The following is a 17003-nucleotide window of genomic DNA, read 5'->3' as shown; positions in this document are numbered from 1 at the left end:
TCTAAAACCAACCTAGAAGGTTGGATATATTCCTCACTTTATTCGAAACCTGAACACGGGTCTCAACTAACCCACAAGTGTATGGTAATTTTAACAGCTGTCCTGATTTAGCTATTAATCCTTTTCATCATTGTGTTGTACTTCATAGAATTCAGCTGAAAAATAAATCCCGGTAAAACTAGTGTGTGAAAACGCAGTAGCAATGTAATTCATTATTCAGTTCAGGCATCTTCTCTTTTTAAATGAAGCAGTAAATGGAAGACAAGTAAATAAGTAGGAACTTGATCTTATGTGATCCGATGACATTACCTTCTTGTCCATGCATCAAAATAGACTAGGTTTGTAATAGAGATTTAGATAATACACGCATCAATCAAGAAACTAGCTAGTAACGACCAATAATTGAACAGTGTCCTGATATACTCAGAAATTGTAAAGCCATCTTGCGAATACCCTTGGCAACAAGCCATCTTGCGAATACCCTTGGCAACTAGCTCAAAGACAGTCATCATCAAACCACATCCTGAGCTCGCATAATGGTAACATCTATCTGGAGATTATCCCTGTCAATCAGCTCAAAAATGCAAACATCGCCAACTTCCAAACGGTTGTCCAAGACAAAATCGGACCAGCCAGTCACCAGTTTAGTATGCTTTTCGCGATAAGTTGAAATTCCTACATCCCATGTTCTCCCTTCGGAATCTCTAAGAGTAGCGATATCACGATCAACTTCTCTAAAAGCCTTAAACCCAACTGGCACATGCTGCACACAAATAAGGAGATGTGCATCACAAAATTATATAAATGTAGATTTTAGAAATGACTGCAATAAAGCTTAAGAAAATCTTGGGTTAAAACTAATACCACCACAGTTCTCCCTTCACGCACATAAGCTGGTTGCATGACGATCTTGAATGTAAGATTCCCAGACTGAGACTTGAAAACATTGGTTTCTCTTTCAGCTCTGCTTTTTCTTTCTTTTTTCGCAGGTAAGGGTATATGGCGGCTAGCTGGTAAGGGTATTCTGCTAATTGGGCATGGACAAAGAATCTCCGAGTTCTCTACATAGTCGGTTTCTTCCGTTGTGGATGCTGAAAAAACACTTGTATGACTGGATATCTCGACATTGCTTGAATGAAGAGGGTATTTTATTTCCGTTGCACTCATATCACAAACAAAAATATGAAAACGTGAATTCCCATCATATCTAAGAATCAGAAAATGGCCGATAGCAAGAGGAAAATAATCCATGAAGTCTTTCCATCCGCTCCCAAAGAGAATTTCACCTTTAGCCTCCCTTAACTGTACACGCCAGACCTGACCATTTGGAATAGTGATAACTGCAACATCAGACAATTCCGTCCTAAACTTCCCAACAAATCTCTTTGGAAGAGCCTGCAATAATGTACAAAAATGTTTAGTTTTTTTTTTTTTTTTTAAAGTAGACAAAGCTGTAAGAGATCAAAACAATGAAATTTCAACTAAACTAAACAAAACACTTCAGAGAACTTCAATTTCTGTTTGCTTATCGTATAGAAGACAAGTGTTGGACGACTAAGAATCTGAGGCTGTGTCATCCACAATCTATGTCGCAGTAATTGAAGATCCAAGTTTATTTTCATCTCTTCATACATAGACCCTCAACTGTCTGTAGTAGACTACTATGCGTCTAAGCTAAAATAGAATGAGCCTTTGGGTTTCAGAAACTCCTCTCCAGATTCACCACTAAATGTGTTATTCTAGTAAAAAAAAATTGCCCATAGTCTCTAAGGTATAGCCTTGTGCCCTGCACTAATCTAGTATTTATTTACATTATTCCTAGTTTAATCGACAAGAATCCACAATAAAACCTCTAAAATATGCAGCTAATCTCATTCAATTAGCTTTGGGTTGTGGTTATAGCATTAATCTATGCTGTAATATCATCAACCTGAACCATACTAAGGAAATCTAAAGACCTGAAATCCAATATGAGAAAACTACACATCATACAATATTGAAAACAAGAACAGATAAAACCTTCTTCTTGTTTTTATTGACAATACAATGTAAAATAATCAGAGAAGGAAGCAGAAATCTTACCAGTTCCCCTTTTTCAATGATTGCAGCATGAACAATACTGAAGAAACGAGAAGCCATTTTCTTCGAATGAAAACTTGGAGTGTTTTTTCTCTGCAAAATTCTAGGTTTTCTCTATGAAAGCTACCAAGGAAATGAAATGAAAAACCCCAGATTTCTCTGTGTCTCTGTTCTTCTTCTTCTAGGGCTTAATAACAATAGCTCTTTATTTCTCTTCATCAGTCTGATTAACTGTTTCACCAGCTTCTTTCTAGTACAACAGGCTATGATCGTCATCACCAGGATGCTTTGATGCTTGCAAGGTTTTGTTAGCTTGAAATGGTAGTCTGATTTTCTGATATCTGTTATCAACATTGATTCAAAGACCTTGCATCGAGAAATGAGTAGAAGAATTTAAGGCACACCGAACAAAATTTTCAAAGATGGCCCTCTTCTTTACCTTCAATCCCTCCCTAGTCCCCACTAGTATTATAAGTCTATAACTGTGCTCGTTATTTGAAACCAGGTGGAACGGCCCTTCAAATCAAAATGGTGGAAGATAAATCAATTTGACAAGGAAATGAAAACTAGTAAAGTCATTTCTGAGAGATAAGAAAGGAGTACAAATCCGAAGAACATACATAAACACCAAAATCCATCAGTCTTAGATATCTGACATGGTATAAGAAAGAAAGACATGCTTCGCATTACAACAAAGTCCAATTGTCTTCTGGACTATACGTAGTACTTCCCAAAAAATAGCTTAACCGCATCTAGTGGTGCTTGCATGTTGGAGCTATTAACTTGTAGAATTGACCCCGAAAATGGTAACATTCAGCTCAAGGTTATTATCCATATCAACTAGCTCAAACACGCACACATCACCTTCCTTCAAATGATTGTCCAACACGAATTCATACCATCCCTTCAGTAAGTGAGCTTGATAATGTGGATAAGATGATGTAGTACATTTAACATCCCACATTCTCCCATCTGAAACCCTCAGAGTGACAATCTGACTTTGCTTTGTTAGAAAAGGCTTTGCAAATTGAGCAGGCAGAGGAGGCTGCATAGATACAAGAAAATATTCAATATAGACAAAATTCACTTCATATTAAAAATAATCAAGGCAAGTAAGGAGTTAAAAATCATACCCCAACACACCCTTTACGCAAATAAGATGGTCTCATGATAACTTCGCATGAAGGATAAGCATTAGCTGTTTGTATGGCTTTAGTTAAATTGCATGTAGGATGCTTGGACTTGGAAGCATCAGCTGATTGTATGGCTCTATTTTCTGCAGGAGCTGTCGCGCAATCCATCTTAGAGCCTGGCAGCAGTTTAAGCTCAGGACCCAAGTATTTAATCCGTCTCTTAGTTTTGATCAACGAGTAACCATGTTTCTCGAAGAAAGACTTTTTAGTGATGCGAACACTCAATGTATTTCCTTTTGTGTAGTTATGAAACTCAAATAAACATGCATCTCCTTCAGATAGCCTATTTCCAAACGAAAAATTGTTCCATCCCTTCCCCATATCAATACGACCATCTTTCCTCAAAGAGATTTTTACAGGCCATAACTTCCCTTCAGGATCTTGAAGAACTAAACTGTTCTCGGTGTTGAGTTGGTACCTTGTCACGAAAACCCTTGGAATAGTCTGCAGAGCAAAAGCATTTCCAAATCAAATTTTCCAAAAGAAAAAATCACTTTGTTAAAAAAGACTGTCGTCCGTTATGAAGATGAGTGTATATTTTCATATTCTGCTGGAAAACAAAATTTAGAGGATTGCGAGACAGACGAATAAAATGAAAGAAGAGAAAATGAATTTCTACACACCATAAAATGTTTTCTGGAATTCCTCCAAGTAAAAATGAAAGGCGGATGATCGCTTTTGGCGGGGAAAGCTGAATTAACTCCGATATCTCCCTTCATAATCTTCATTAGTGCTGAATCCACGGTATTGGCTTCTTTTATACTAACTCTTCCTTTTGCAGGTATTTTCATACAAGCTGTCATAGGCCTTTTTCCTAAATTTCGCGTTTTGAACTGAGGATCCTCATCCAAGTAATAAATTGGTCTCCTGGTAATTGGAACCTCCCAACCTTGTTTCTCTACTTCAGCCTTTGGAAAAATGAGAACATCCAACTCATCACCTTTTGTTTGGTCGATAACTTGGAATAGACAGATATCACCTGCTGATAACTTATTTCCTTCTGAAAATTGCGCCCATCCGTCAGCCATATTAATGCGACCGTCTGCCACTTGAATGAGGTCCACAGGCCATGACCTCCCCTTAGGATCTTGAAGCACTATACTGTTCTCCTCATCCAGTCCAAATTCTTTGGCAAAATTCCTTGGAATTGTCTGCAATTCAAACAAAAATAAAAAACAACAAAGAGTTCCTCGTTCGACTTATTGTTCTGAAAAAATATTTTCTGGAATCTAAACCTCAAAACCAAATTGAAAAATATGAAAAAATAGATTTCTCCGGTTACCAAATGGCTTTTTCTGGTGTCCCTCCAGACAGCAACAAAATGTGGATGCTCGCTCATCCTGGGCATCGCTGATTTAACAACTCCATTTTTTCTTTCAATCTTCACAGCAGACTTTCTCGGTTCATTGTATCCATTTCTGTACGTTCTTTCTTCGTCAGTTTCATCATCTAGTAGAAATACCAGTTGACAAGATTTTAAAATAATTCAAGTTATCGACCACGCACAAAAATATAGACAACAAAGAAGACAGTGGTACGCTCTTTTACCTTCTTCTTGCTTAACTTCTAAAATCGGCCTAGTGAACTCTAAAGGCAACTCCTTTTCGCACCCAGTTTTTGCATATAATTTCACATGAAAATTGGAATGACCTTTGTATTTGAAAACTACGAAATCCTCATGTTGTAAAGAATGTGCATGTACAAACTCTGGCCAACCATTATAGAAGAACAGCTCCTTATTGCCATATTTCTTCATTTTTATGGTCCAAGATCTCCCAGTAGGACTTCGTAGGATCAACTTATCGGGTGTCTTCCCATTGAAATGCTTGATAAAGGCCGGTGGAACAAGCTACAAAAAATGAATAGTACATCAATCATCACAGATCATGGAAACAACCCAAAGTAGATTTTCAAAAAAAAAAAAAAAAAATAGATGGTACATGCAGCGCAATACTAAATTCGTTTACCCAAACCTTAACCAGTTTAAAGATAGATAAAAAAAAAAAGAGATGGGGTGGTTTATGAGAAATTACCAGTTTTTCTTCAAAACGACCAATCTGCAGTACTTTGAAAAATGATGTTTTGTTACTGATAATTGTAGAAGCATTAGGCACAGTTTTTCTCCTCATCCTGCTCCAGCTACTTTGTGTTGCCTTCAGAAGCAGTAGCACTAGCAACTTGTGAATAAGAAGGAAAACTAGTAACTTCTGATGGTTTGTTTGCTCTTTAATGCAATTTATAGATAAACAACAACCACACTTACCGACTCCTTGTTTCCTTCTTCTAATGGGTGAAATAAATAAATCTCGTCATTAAAGATCCCAAAAGTCAATAGTAATGATGAATGCATGCAATTGCATGCATTTTTTTTGTTTTCAATGCTGGGGAGTAAGCAAGTGATGAGACGTCCAATTAACACCCTAACCCTATGGAAGACGTAGTCTGAAGCGTTTGGTAATACGAAGTTAAAGCTTACATTCATTCACATCTTTCGGTCAACTAGTCTTTTTGGTGAACCAAAATCCACAATTATAAAGGCACGATGGAAATTAGCAGACACTGAAAACATCATTGGATTATAAATGAATAGATTAGACAAGTTAACTGAGAGGAGAGCAAGGCATAGCCAAAAGTTGAAACACATGTATCAAAGCCTGCACATTGCACCATTTAGTTAGAACAAATCTTTATCTTTTTGATGTGGTCTAGGCGTCCAGCAATTTGTAACAAACTTTAGATTCAAAGGCTTAAAGAATCACTTCATGCTTTGCAAGTCTTATTATAAAGTTCTTGTGTGTGCACAAAAAACACCGATGTTGAGTTTTAAATGGTCTCTGAGTTTCTCAGTCATGTTTAGCAATTAAGTTAATAAGTTCAAAAGTGAGAGTAAAAAGAAAAACAGATTCTTAAACTTGATTTTGCTTATTTGATTCCAGTTTAGTTCGTAGACAGTCGTTCTAGTACATAAAGAGACTACAAAACCCATTGATATATCTATTGACAGCACAGTAATTTCAGAAATTCCGATAATAAAAAGTACAATATAGTTCCCAAAAGAAATTAAACCGCATCTAGTGGATAGGTCTAATTAGCTGATAAGGACCTATACTCGGGAAAAGGCAACATCCATGCCAAGATTATCCCTGTCAACTAGTTCAAAGACGCAAATGTCACCTTCCTTAAAATCATTGTGCAGCCTGAATTCTTTCCATCCCTTTCGGAAAGTAGCTTCATATTTAGCAGAACCATTATAAACAACACACTCGACATCCCAGAAATTCCTATCTGGAGTTCTAAGGGTCGCAGTCTGACTTTGTCTTTTCAAAAATTGCTTGGCAAATTTACTAGGTACATGCTGCATACACATAAATAAGTGTTAGCAAAAGCAATTATTGATATAGTTTGTAATGGTTCATGGTTAAGTAGCTTTGAGTTAAATATCGTACCACCAGGGGGCAATTTCTGTTATCGACATAAGATGGGTGCATTTCAATTCTGAATTTTTATTGTCGGGTGCGTACATTTGACGAGCTGGAAACCCTGACCTACTATCTTCTTGCAGATGTGCTTGAGCTGTGCTTGCATGTTTAGGTTTGGTTGACACATGATGCTCATCATCGCTTTCACTAGAATCACTACCAGAGGAGATTGAATCACTTCAGTTTCACGCCTGAAATTAAAAATGCGTGATTTTCCTTGGTTATGTACATTTTTTGGTTTGTGTAAACCTCCAGCATTTCGATTACGGTTGTTTTCAGTAAAACCAGGGGGACGAGAAAAACCGGAAGGGCTAGCAAAACCAGAGGGACTAGATAACGGACTCTCTGACATATCGCAACTTCTGCTTTCGCTAGATCCTGAGAAAGTATCACAAGTAAATTTAGCTCTCTTAGCTGCAACAAGTGTTCCACGAGTTTGGAATTGAGATGAAAAATCCAAATCTTCCGCGAGATCGTCTTCTTCTTCTTCTGTTGATACTTCTACATAACGGGATTCCCTTGCGTTGTTACTTTGCCATGGATATTCTATCTCACAAGCACTCATGTCACACATATAAACATGAAAATGTGAATTTCCGTCATATCTGAATATTAGAAAATGTCCAGAACGAAGGGAGAAATACTCCATAAATCCTTGCCAACCATTATCAAGAAAGATCTCACCTTCATGTGTTCTCCTCATTTTGATATGCCAGATTTTACCACTTGGGTCTTTGATAACTGCATCCTCAGAAAGTTCTTCCCCGTACTTCCTAACAAACTTTTTTGGAAGCTCTTGTCAGATGATGCATGATATTTAGTACATCGTACTAAGAAAATTAAGAAAGATAATATGCAAACCCAAATTAATTATGTCTAATTTCGCAATGAGAAGTAAAAGGAGAAAAAGTAACCAGATAAATCTTACTAATCGTTCGTCTTGAATTATGTAATTGCGGATTACTTGGAAGAAATATGAACTCATCTTCTTCTAGTACAAAAATTACTGGAGGTTTTATCTTGGTAAATAACTAAGGATTTATATACTGAAGATTGAAAACAGATGAACCTTACAACGGTGACCAACACCCCAATTAATTCAGTTTTTCTCTCTGTAATTATCATTCTAATTAATGGTTTCTTTTCTTTTCTTTTCTTTTCAGTTTCCAGTTCCACCTCTCTGATTCTCGAGAAGTTAAATCAACTATCAATTTAATTACTTGCAAGTTGCATGCACCAAATGTCTGACTTTCTATCTTGTCTCGTCATCAATTAGACGGACCCAACCATGTGGAAGAAATTTGTACCCAGAGGTTAAATAGCCATTTAATTTTATAGCACCCCCTTTTTTATTGAAGGCACCCTCGTCGTGCTTAGAGGCAACACGGAAAGATTGTTTAAAATGTTTAGAAATACAAATTAACAAGCGATGCATGTGGGTATACATTTTTGGGAAACACATTAGAAATTATGCATGTGGGTATACATTTTTGGGAAACACATTAGAAATTATTTCCTGACTTTTGGAAGCAAATACATAAGTTAGTTTAAGAATACAATTTCAGAATGATTTTTAAAAGCTAAAAATTATAGCTTTTTGTGAAACAAATTGTTCTGATTTCTGAGATTGACTTCTACTTTTAGTATCGAAACATGCTATTAAAATTTCGTTCTACTAGTGCTTATATAAAAGTATTAATCGGCGGCATCCTGATAGTCATAGATAAGAAGCTTTAGATATTTTCTTAACTTGTTCTCGACCTGTCTCGTACATATAAAAGTTGTATAGAAAAATTACAATATTGTCTAGTAAGCAATAACATGTGGGTTATGATCTTAATTATGAAAAGGTTGTATAAGCTCTTTTTTGAACTTTGGACCCTTTCATGTATCTCAATTAATTTCTATGATATATGAATAAACTCACAAATCTAGCGATTATTTCCTAACTAATTCCAAAATTTAGATATTAGGAATTGTTATTCAGGAGGGTGTTGGTGTCCAACTTGTTCCTAGGTTACCAATCAAAACTTTGTACAATTAATCTTTTAATCAATTCAAATAATTTTTTTTTCTCCGTCAATAAAATTAATAAAAAAAGCAAAAGATGTACATGGGCTAGGCCAGACTAGAAGCTATTCGTGAGGCCACCCACCAATCTAGCCTATTTGAAACGATAATAAACCTCGCCAGACCATTCTACAGATAGAATAAAACCTGCCTCCCCTCATAAAACTCAAAAATATCTTCGTCCAGCAAAAAAGCTTGCTTAGCCAAAGCATCAGCTGAAAAATTAGCTTCTCTATAGTTATGAACATAACAAAAATTATTGTAAAAATTCTTTGCAAGTCTCCACTTCTGCATTAGCTGCCATGGCAGCTCACCCTTTTGAAAAGCTTGAATGAAACTCTTCGAATCTGAACACAAATATTCTTCACGTTCCACCTCTTGGCTAGCATCACACCATAAATTACAGCACACATTTCCGCATAATAATTGGTTTGCCAACCAAGGCCAACACAAAGAACTCCGAGCACTGCTGCATTGGCATCACGAAAAGTAACACCAGCACCGACTTGGCCTGGATTTCCAAGTGAGGCGCCATCACAGCAAATCATGATTTGATCTTGGTTAGGAGGAGACCAACTAACCTCTATTGGAGTAGAAATTTTGCACGATCTATGTTGCACCTTAAAATAGTTCAAAATGCGTAACTCCTCCATATTGTTATACATGTCCCTTCATTCTGATTGAGTTATCACGTATTACCTGATAAACTCTGTCTTTAAAACCAAGCCATTGCACCACCATATCTTCAAAATAAGCTTTATTTCGCAGCTTCCATAATTCCTAACAATTGAAAGATTAGCAACCAACCACCGATCTTTTATCATCCTGCTACGTCCTTTTGCATCCTTGTACGAGGCCACCAAAAGTTGAGTCGTACATATAAAAGTTGTATAGAAAAATTACAACATTTTCTAGTAAGCAATAACATGTGGGTTATGATCTTAAGTATGAAAAGGTTATATAAGCTCTTTTTTGAACTTTAGATCCCTTTCATGCATCTCAGTTAATCTCTAGTGATTATTTCTCAACTAATTCCAAAATTTAGATATTAGGAGTTGATATTCAGGAGGGTGTTGGTGCCCAACTTGTTCCTAGGTTACCAACCAAAACTTTGTACAATTAGTCTTTTAATCAATTCAAATAATATATTTTTTACTCCGCCAATAAAATTAATAAAAAAACAAAAGATGTACATGGGCTAGGCCAGACTAGAAGCTATCTGTGAAGCCACCCACCAATCTAGCCTATTTGAAACGATAATAAACCTCGCCAGACCATTTTACAGATAGAATAAAACCTGACCTCCCCTCATAAAACTCAAAAATATCTTCGGCCAACAAACAAGCTTGCTTAGCCAAAGCATCAACTGAAAAATTAGCTTCTCTATAGCTATGAACATAACAAACATTATTGTAAAAATTCTTCGCAAGTCTCCGCTTCTGCATTAGCTGCCATGGAAGCTCACCCTTTTGAAAAGCTTGAATGAAACTCTTCGAATATGAACACAAATATTCTTCACGTTCCACCTCTTGGCTAGTATCACACCATAAATTACGGCACAAACTTCCGTATAATAATTGGTTTTCCAACCAAGGCCAACAAAAAAAACTCCGAGCACTGCTGCATTGGCATCACGAAAAGTTACTCCAACACCGACCTGGCTTGGATTTCCAAGTGAGGCGCCATCACAACAAATCATGATTTCATCTTGGTTAGGAGGAGACCAACTAACCTCTATTGGAGTAAAAATTTTGCACGATCTATGTTGCACCTTAAAATAGTTCAAAATGCGTAACTCCTTCATATTTTTATACATATGTCCCTTCATTCTGATTGAGTTATCACATATTACCTGATAAACTCTGCCTTTAAAACCAAGTCATTGCACCGCCATATCTTCAAAATAAGCTTTATTTCGCAGCTTCCATAATTCCGTGACAATTGCAAGATTAGCAACCAACCACATATCTTTTATCATCCTGCTACTTCCTTTTGCATCCTTGTACGAGGCTACCAAATCTTCATTACGTTGCAGATTAAAAATATTTGCCGCCCAAGCCCAAATTCTCTTAGCAACTCTGCAATGCCAAGTAACATGACTAATAGTCTCGCAGTCTTCCTACACAGACGACACATCGTAGGCATGACTAATTCAAATAATAAAAATATGTATTTAGGAGTTGGTTTTGATTTTGGTTTCTAATTTTTTTTTTCTTCTTTTAGTTTGTCATTTTTTTTCAGCATTCTCTATTCTAATCATTTTTGTCTTAAAGTTCAGTTTTTGTCGTGGTTATTGATATATACTATTTGTGAAATAAGGGTTTGCACATTCTTAATTTTTAGTTAGTGGTGATATGACCGGTGAAAACTAGATTTATCTCCAACTTAGTATAGTGAAAACCCAACTTTTACATGCCGACACAGTGAAATATTTGAATTCCCTCCTATAGAGAGTGTGTAAAATCAAGAGTCAACAAAAATTTTGACTACCAATGGTAGTTCTTTTCCATGCACTTTTTATGCTTCCTTCTAATTAATTCTCTTGAAAAAATATTATTTAATAATAATTCACATCAATTGAATTAAACTAAATTTAAGATGAACCCCAAATCATAACTCAGGGCCAGTCCTGGAGGGTAATCAGGGTTCGACCCACTTGGGGGCATCAAGCTTGAGGGCACAACAAAAGCCCATATTACACAATGGTGTTTAAAATTTTAAAAAAAATTATATTTTAGGTTTTACCCTAAATATTAGTAAGCTGTTATTTAAGGGTTTTTCATAAATCTTTTGATTTTCTTTCTGAAGCATGAATTTTATTAAGCTAGTAACGAGCTATTACACGAGGGTATATGTTATCCAAAGATTCATCAATTATATTTGGATCGGTATGCCATGAATCTATAACAAAGAGACACCAAATCAGAAAGTGAACATCGGTCGTTGTCACACTCCCTGCCTTCCAAAGGTGCCTAGAGGGCGGTCCAGACGCAGCAGGGCGACGACCCGGGAGAGGATTCCCCACCGGCAGGGGGACAGAAGACGGCCATCTCGAGGCGCATCACGACCTACTTCACGCATGTATACCGAGGGTTGAACATCCGATACATAACCGAGGTTGTAGTTAGAACAGGTTTAATACCATTATTACATTTAAAATAAGAGGGAACAAACAAGGACCGCTAACTGAAAAGAAAGGTTGAACTGAAAATGAAACAATATGTTTTATAAGTGAGCACTTACAAAACTAAGCGATATAAAACTGATTAAGCTAATTATTACAATTTCATTAAATTGCAATTATGAGTGGCTAATAATAAAATAAAACTACAAAGTAGTAATAACAAAAATAAACTGAAGGACCATAAGTTAAAATAGGGTGGAAGATCCACCAGCTCAAGGGAGTTACTTAAGACTTCAAGTTAAAGGTGTTAGAATGTGGTTTTAAAGAAGAAGAAAAATCTTCAATGTGGCTCCTTAATCTTGTTCATGTTCTAAATTAAATAGCATTAAGAATTGTTGGTACTGATGTTCAGAAAGTATTGTAATCTTGAGAGGTTGCTTTACAATAGTCATAATTCTCATAATTCTCCCCTTGATGATAGTAAACTATTATATTGTTGAATAGGTTGTTGAATACTATCGGACCTTGAATATTTGGAGCATAGGAGTGATATTCACAATATCAGACAGCTAAGGATGAGAGATGAATATATGAATGTTGAATGATATTTCTCTAAAATCTTCAGAGTCTAAGGAAAATCCATGAATACTTAAGAGGATCTCAATTAAAGCAGATTCAAAAACAAATCTCCAACTAAAAATAGCTTCTTGCCTCAAAACCTAAATCAATCATGAACTAACACAGAAAGAATCAACTACAGGGAACTCTACCATTAACACTAAGAAAATCTCAACAAACTTTATCAAAATAAGGCATTTAACATCACAAAAGGAATTACTAAGACCACTAGCAAGAATAAGATTCAGATGTGTTGAGCTGATCAATGTGTCTGGTGGTAAATGGAAAACAAAGCTACCTTAGAAAATTCAGGTTTAAAAACGTATGAGAAAAATGATAACTCTAGAATATTAACATTCCAAAACATTTATTAGGATTTTTCGGAGAGGGAAAGCTCGGATTAGAGATAACTAAATGGAGATGAGGAAATCTAAAACCATAGGTGAACATCCGAAGTGTTATAAATTTTGTATGTTTGGTTTCCGATTGAAAAGCAACAAGAAGGTTAAACTTAATAGAATAACTTTGAAGGTCAACTAATCCCTCTTTTCTCCCTGCATAACCGTTTTCCCCAAATAATTATCTAAAACTTCTGTTCTTCAATTTTCTTCATCTCCAAACCTAGATTTGCTCGGATATAATCTGGGATATCAGATTTTTCGGGTAGAATTGGGTTTGTGTAAATAGTATTTATTGCTTTCAATAAAAAAAATCACAATTTTTGTGATTTTAGGTTTAGGTTTTTATATTTCTGATGGGTCTGATGGCATATCTATGCTATCAAGATTTGTTATTTAATAGCCTTAACGGCGTTCTTTGGTGGTGATGTTGCATTATAATCAAGTATGTTTTGGAAGAAGACGATCTAATTCGGAAAATAAGACCGATTTTGATCGCATTGATATCAATTTGGGCATATTACTTCTTTTTTATGGGAGCATCTGACATATATGATGTCAATGATCAAGATTCAAAAGATCAAGAAACAAAATGGTTTGAAACCATTATCAGGATGTCAATTTCTTCAGCAGAATGTAAAATCTTAGTACAATTTTCGTTTTTCGTTTCTTAAAGTTTCGAAATTTGTAAATTTAGTACTAATTCTTATTTTCTGTTTTCTGATGTAATTGATCATGATGTAATCAAAATTTTGTATTAATGAAATTACGAGGCATTGCCTTTTTCCTTCAGAAAAAAAAAAACCGTTGAAGGTTAACGATGAGGCTAAACAGGAGATATGAAGACAAAATATTGGCTATAAATCTGATATTACAAAAACATGAGGGTAAAAGGAGTGGGCAAGAGCAAAGAGAATATATCTTCAATTTCCCCATAATATCCAAGCAATATAGATCAGAGAAATATTATATTGGAGCATGATTTAAGTTACCATAGATACCTGAAAGATCAATGAGATATGCTGACGCAGGAGGAACTCTAACTCAGATATTCTTAAAATTAAATCCTATATCATCGGAGATAATTTAGCAAGTATGGACTCTTATACTTGTGCACGAGTAAACTCTCCTAAATAAAGGTCTTAATAACACTTCCACACGTAAGTTTTTTTACACCAGCTATCGAAGATGCTCCTAGTCTTTTCTCTAACTTAGGGGCCAAATAGTTTGATATGGTGGCCCTAGGTTGGGGTATGCCAATAGTACGCAACGATAACCATCACAAGCTAACCTTCCAACCATGTCGAAAATTAGCAACGCATATCATATGATCCATATTTATGCAAGATCTTGAAAATTGAAATTGACAACGTTTATAATAACAGCTGGAGAGATTAAGAGAAAGAAAGAAAATGCAGAGAAATTTGATTTTGTGGGCAAGTGTATAAACGGAAATTACGGAATATTTAATTTAAATTTACCCATCACATTTGCAATAAAATCCACTTCACACTAATAAGTAAACCCGACAAAACGAAAGAGGTGTTTGCGTATTTTAGCTAGTTAACATTTGGAGTGACTTGACAAATAGTGACATGCATCTCCAGATTGTCCCTATCGACTAGCTCAAACAGGCAAACATCACCTTCCTTCAACTGATTGTCAACCTTGAACTTATTCCATCCCTTGGATATGATAGCCATATAACTTGACGAAGAGCTACTAGTTCTGTATCCGACATGCCACACTCTTCCATCTGAAATTCTAAGAATAGCCATCTGATTTCGATCTCCCAAGTATGTCTTTGCAAATTGAGCAGGTATATTCTGCATACACACAGGATAACAGGAAATATATTAAAAAAAATTCATCATTATAAATAGACTTCAATTTGAAAAAAAACACAGCTCAGTTTGAATTGAAACCATACCACGGCGCCCCATTTACCCACATAGGTCGGATGCATGATAATTTTGCATACAGGATACTTAGACTGAAAGCCGTTAGCTTCTTTTATAGCCCTTTCCTTTGCAGATGCTGTCACGCAATCCATCGTAATCCCTCTCTTGAAACTTCCAACTTCCAACTTAGAACCTAAGTGATGTATGCGTTTCCTATTACTCTGAAGCGCCCAATCCCGTTTGTCAATTTCAGCCCCTCCCAAGACGCGAACATTCATGATTTGATTACCTTTTGTTTGGCTAATAAGTTGGAACAAACATTTAGCACCTCTTGCTAACTTATTTCCTGCTGAAATTTGTCTCCATCCCTTGGTCATACTGATACGACCGTCTTTATTGTGTGAAAATTTTACTGGCCATGACCTTCCATCATGATCTCGGAGCACTATACCAGTCTCGGTATTCAGTCCATACTTTCTTGCAAAATCCCTGGGAATCCTCTAGAACTCAAAACGAAATTCTAAAATCAGATTTGAAAAATTACCTAAAACCAATAAGATGAGTTGCATTTCAAAGGATCCATAGCTTAAACCCGACGAAAACAAGGTAATTACCGGATAACATGTTGTGGATTTTGGCCAAGTAGAAATGAAATATGGATGATTGGTGTTGATAGGTAAAGCTGGTTTACGAGCTCTAGATCTACCTATTCTTTCAACTTCCATAGCAGATTTTCTTTGTACATGGTAACCACCTTCATATGCAGCTTCTTCGTCGGTGCCTAAGTCCAAGAGGAAATCACAAACCAGCAATATTGATGAAATTAATAGCTAAGAGTAATAGAAAATAAGAAATTGTGGCAGTCATTTACCATGTTCTTTCACTTCCAGACTTGGTTCAGCACTGTAAGCACGCAGATCCTTTTCGATGCCAGTTTGGCCATAAATCTTCACTTTAAATTTTGAACTACCTTTGTATTCGAAAATTAAAAAATCCCCGAATTCTAAAGAATGTTCATCTACAAACTCTGGCCATCCTTTAAAGAAGTATAAATCATCGCCATCTCTTTTCATTTTTATGGTCCTAGTTCTCCCATTAGGACCCCGAACAGTTGACTTTCCCGGTAATTTTCCATTGAAATGCTTCAGAAAATCGGTTGGTACTTGCTGCCAAAAGGGAAAATAAAAAGTACTTCAATTAGCACAAATAATTGAAACAACTACAGTTTTATAAGTAGTTGATGTCTTTAAACATGCATAAGAAATTTATGAAAAATTGTACCAGTTTCTCATCAAAATCACCCATTAAGACCATGACGAATGATGCTTTGTTACTACTACTAATTGCAGTAGTACTAGTTGTAGTTATGGATCTCAGTCTTCTCCTCATTTTGTTCTATTTTTGGTTTGCAAATGGGAAAACTAGCAATGTTTGATGGTCTAGTTGTATTTCTCTGTTTAATGCGATTTATAGAATGCACAACAACCACAACTGCAGTTACCAACTCTTCATTTCTTTCTCCAGTGGGTGAAGTAAAACCTTGTCACTAAAGATCCCAAATGATGATAATTATGATAAATGCATGGATTTTGTTCTATTCGAAGCAGGGTAATAAATTAGGGATGAGACGTTCAAATTCAATCAACACCCTGAAACGGGTGATGGAAATTAAAGGCTGCATTCACTTCTTTTGGTCAATTGATCTTTTTGGCTGACCCAAACAAACCCTAGTAAATCAAAATCTACAAAGTATATAGGATCAAAATCATAGTAAACCCTGGTAAATCAAAATCACTGAAGTTGTATTCTAAAAAAAGCTACATTTGTGAGCAACGAGCATAGACTACGCACCCAAAAATTAATTTACAAAAGAGACGCAAAAGTAAACGGCTGAACCAAGAGAAACAAACATAGTAGTTGTAAACTTTGAAAATTGAAAGGGAAAAATACGGTATAGTCCAAAATCTCATCCAAATATATTAATTATTCCTAACCCATTCAACTAGTTATAAATTAGTCTTTTTTTTCCGAAAATACATAAATAACCTTCTTAGTTTACAATTTAGTCCAAATATTTGCAATTTAGTCCAAAGTGACTCATGATGATGTCAGCAGTTTTAAATAATATAAAAAAAATTAAA

General features: G+C 35.7%; 3 protein-coding genes across 3 annotated transcripts; all 3 read right to left on the bottom strand.

Moving 5' to 3' along the window:
* Positions 1-281: 281 nt before the first annotated feature.
* On the bottom strand, positions 282-2426 carry LOC113331255 (B3 domain-containing transcription factor VRN1-like). The gene is made up of 3 exons (XM_026577988.1): positions 2083-2426; positions 865-1395; positions 282-763 (listed from the first exon to the last, which is right to left on the bottom strand). Exons 1-3 carry the CDS (start codon positions 2137-2139, stop codon positions 512-514), a joined length of 840 nt encoding a protein of 279 aa, XP_026433773.1. The 5' UTR covers positions 2140-2426; the 3' UTR covers positions 282-511.
* A 6688-nt stretch (positions 2427-9114) lies between these two features.
* On the bottom strand, positions 9115-9474 carry LOC113347493. The gene has a single exon (XM_026591162.1). It carries the CDS (start codon positions 9472-9474, stop codon positions 9115-9117), a length of 360 nt encoding a protein of 119 aa, XP_026446947.1.
* A 4932-nt stretch (positions 9475-14406) lies between these two features.
* Positions 14407-16411, bottom strand: LOC113294498 (putative B3 domain-containing protein Os03g0621600). The gene is made up of 5 exons (XM_026542895.1): positions 16144-16411; positions 15734-16028; positions 15477-15643; positions 14892-15362; positions 14407-14787 (listed from the first exon to the last, which is right to left on the bottom strand). The coding sequence occupies exons 1-5, from the start codon at positions 16249-16251 to the stop codon at positions 14521-14523; spliced, it is 1308 nt and encodes a 435-aa protein (XP_026398680.1). The 5' UTR covers positions 16252-16411; the 3' UTR covers positions 14407-14520.
* Positions 16412-17003: the final 592 nt, after the last annotated feature.

The sequence above is a fragment of the Papaver somniferum genome, chromosome 1 (genome assembly GCF_003573695.1).
Source record: "Papaver somniferum cultivar HN1 chromosome 1, ASM357369v1, whole genome shotgun sequence".
In the NCBI taxonomy this organism is placed as follows: Eukaryota; Viridiplantae; Streptophyta; class Magnoliopsida; order Ranunculales; family Papaveraceae; genus Papaver; species Papaver somniferum.
Note: the sequence above shows the minus strand (reverse complement) of the source record. Positions and strands in the feature narration are given on the sequence as shown.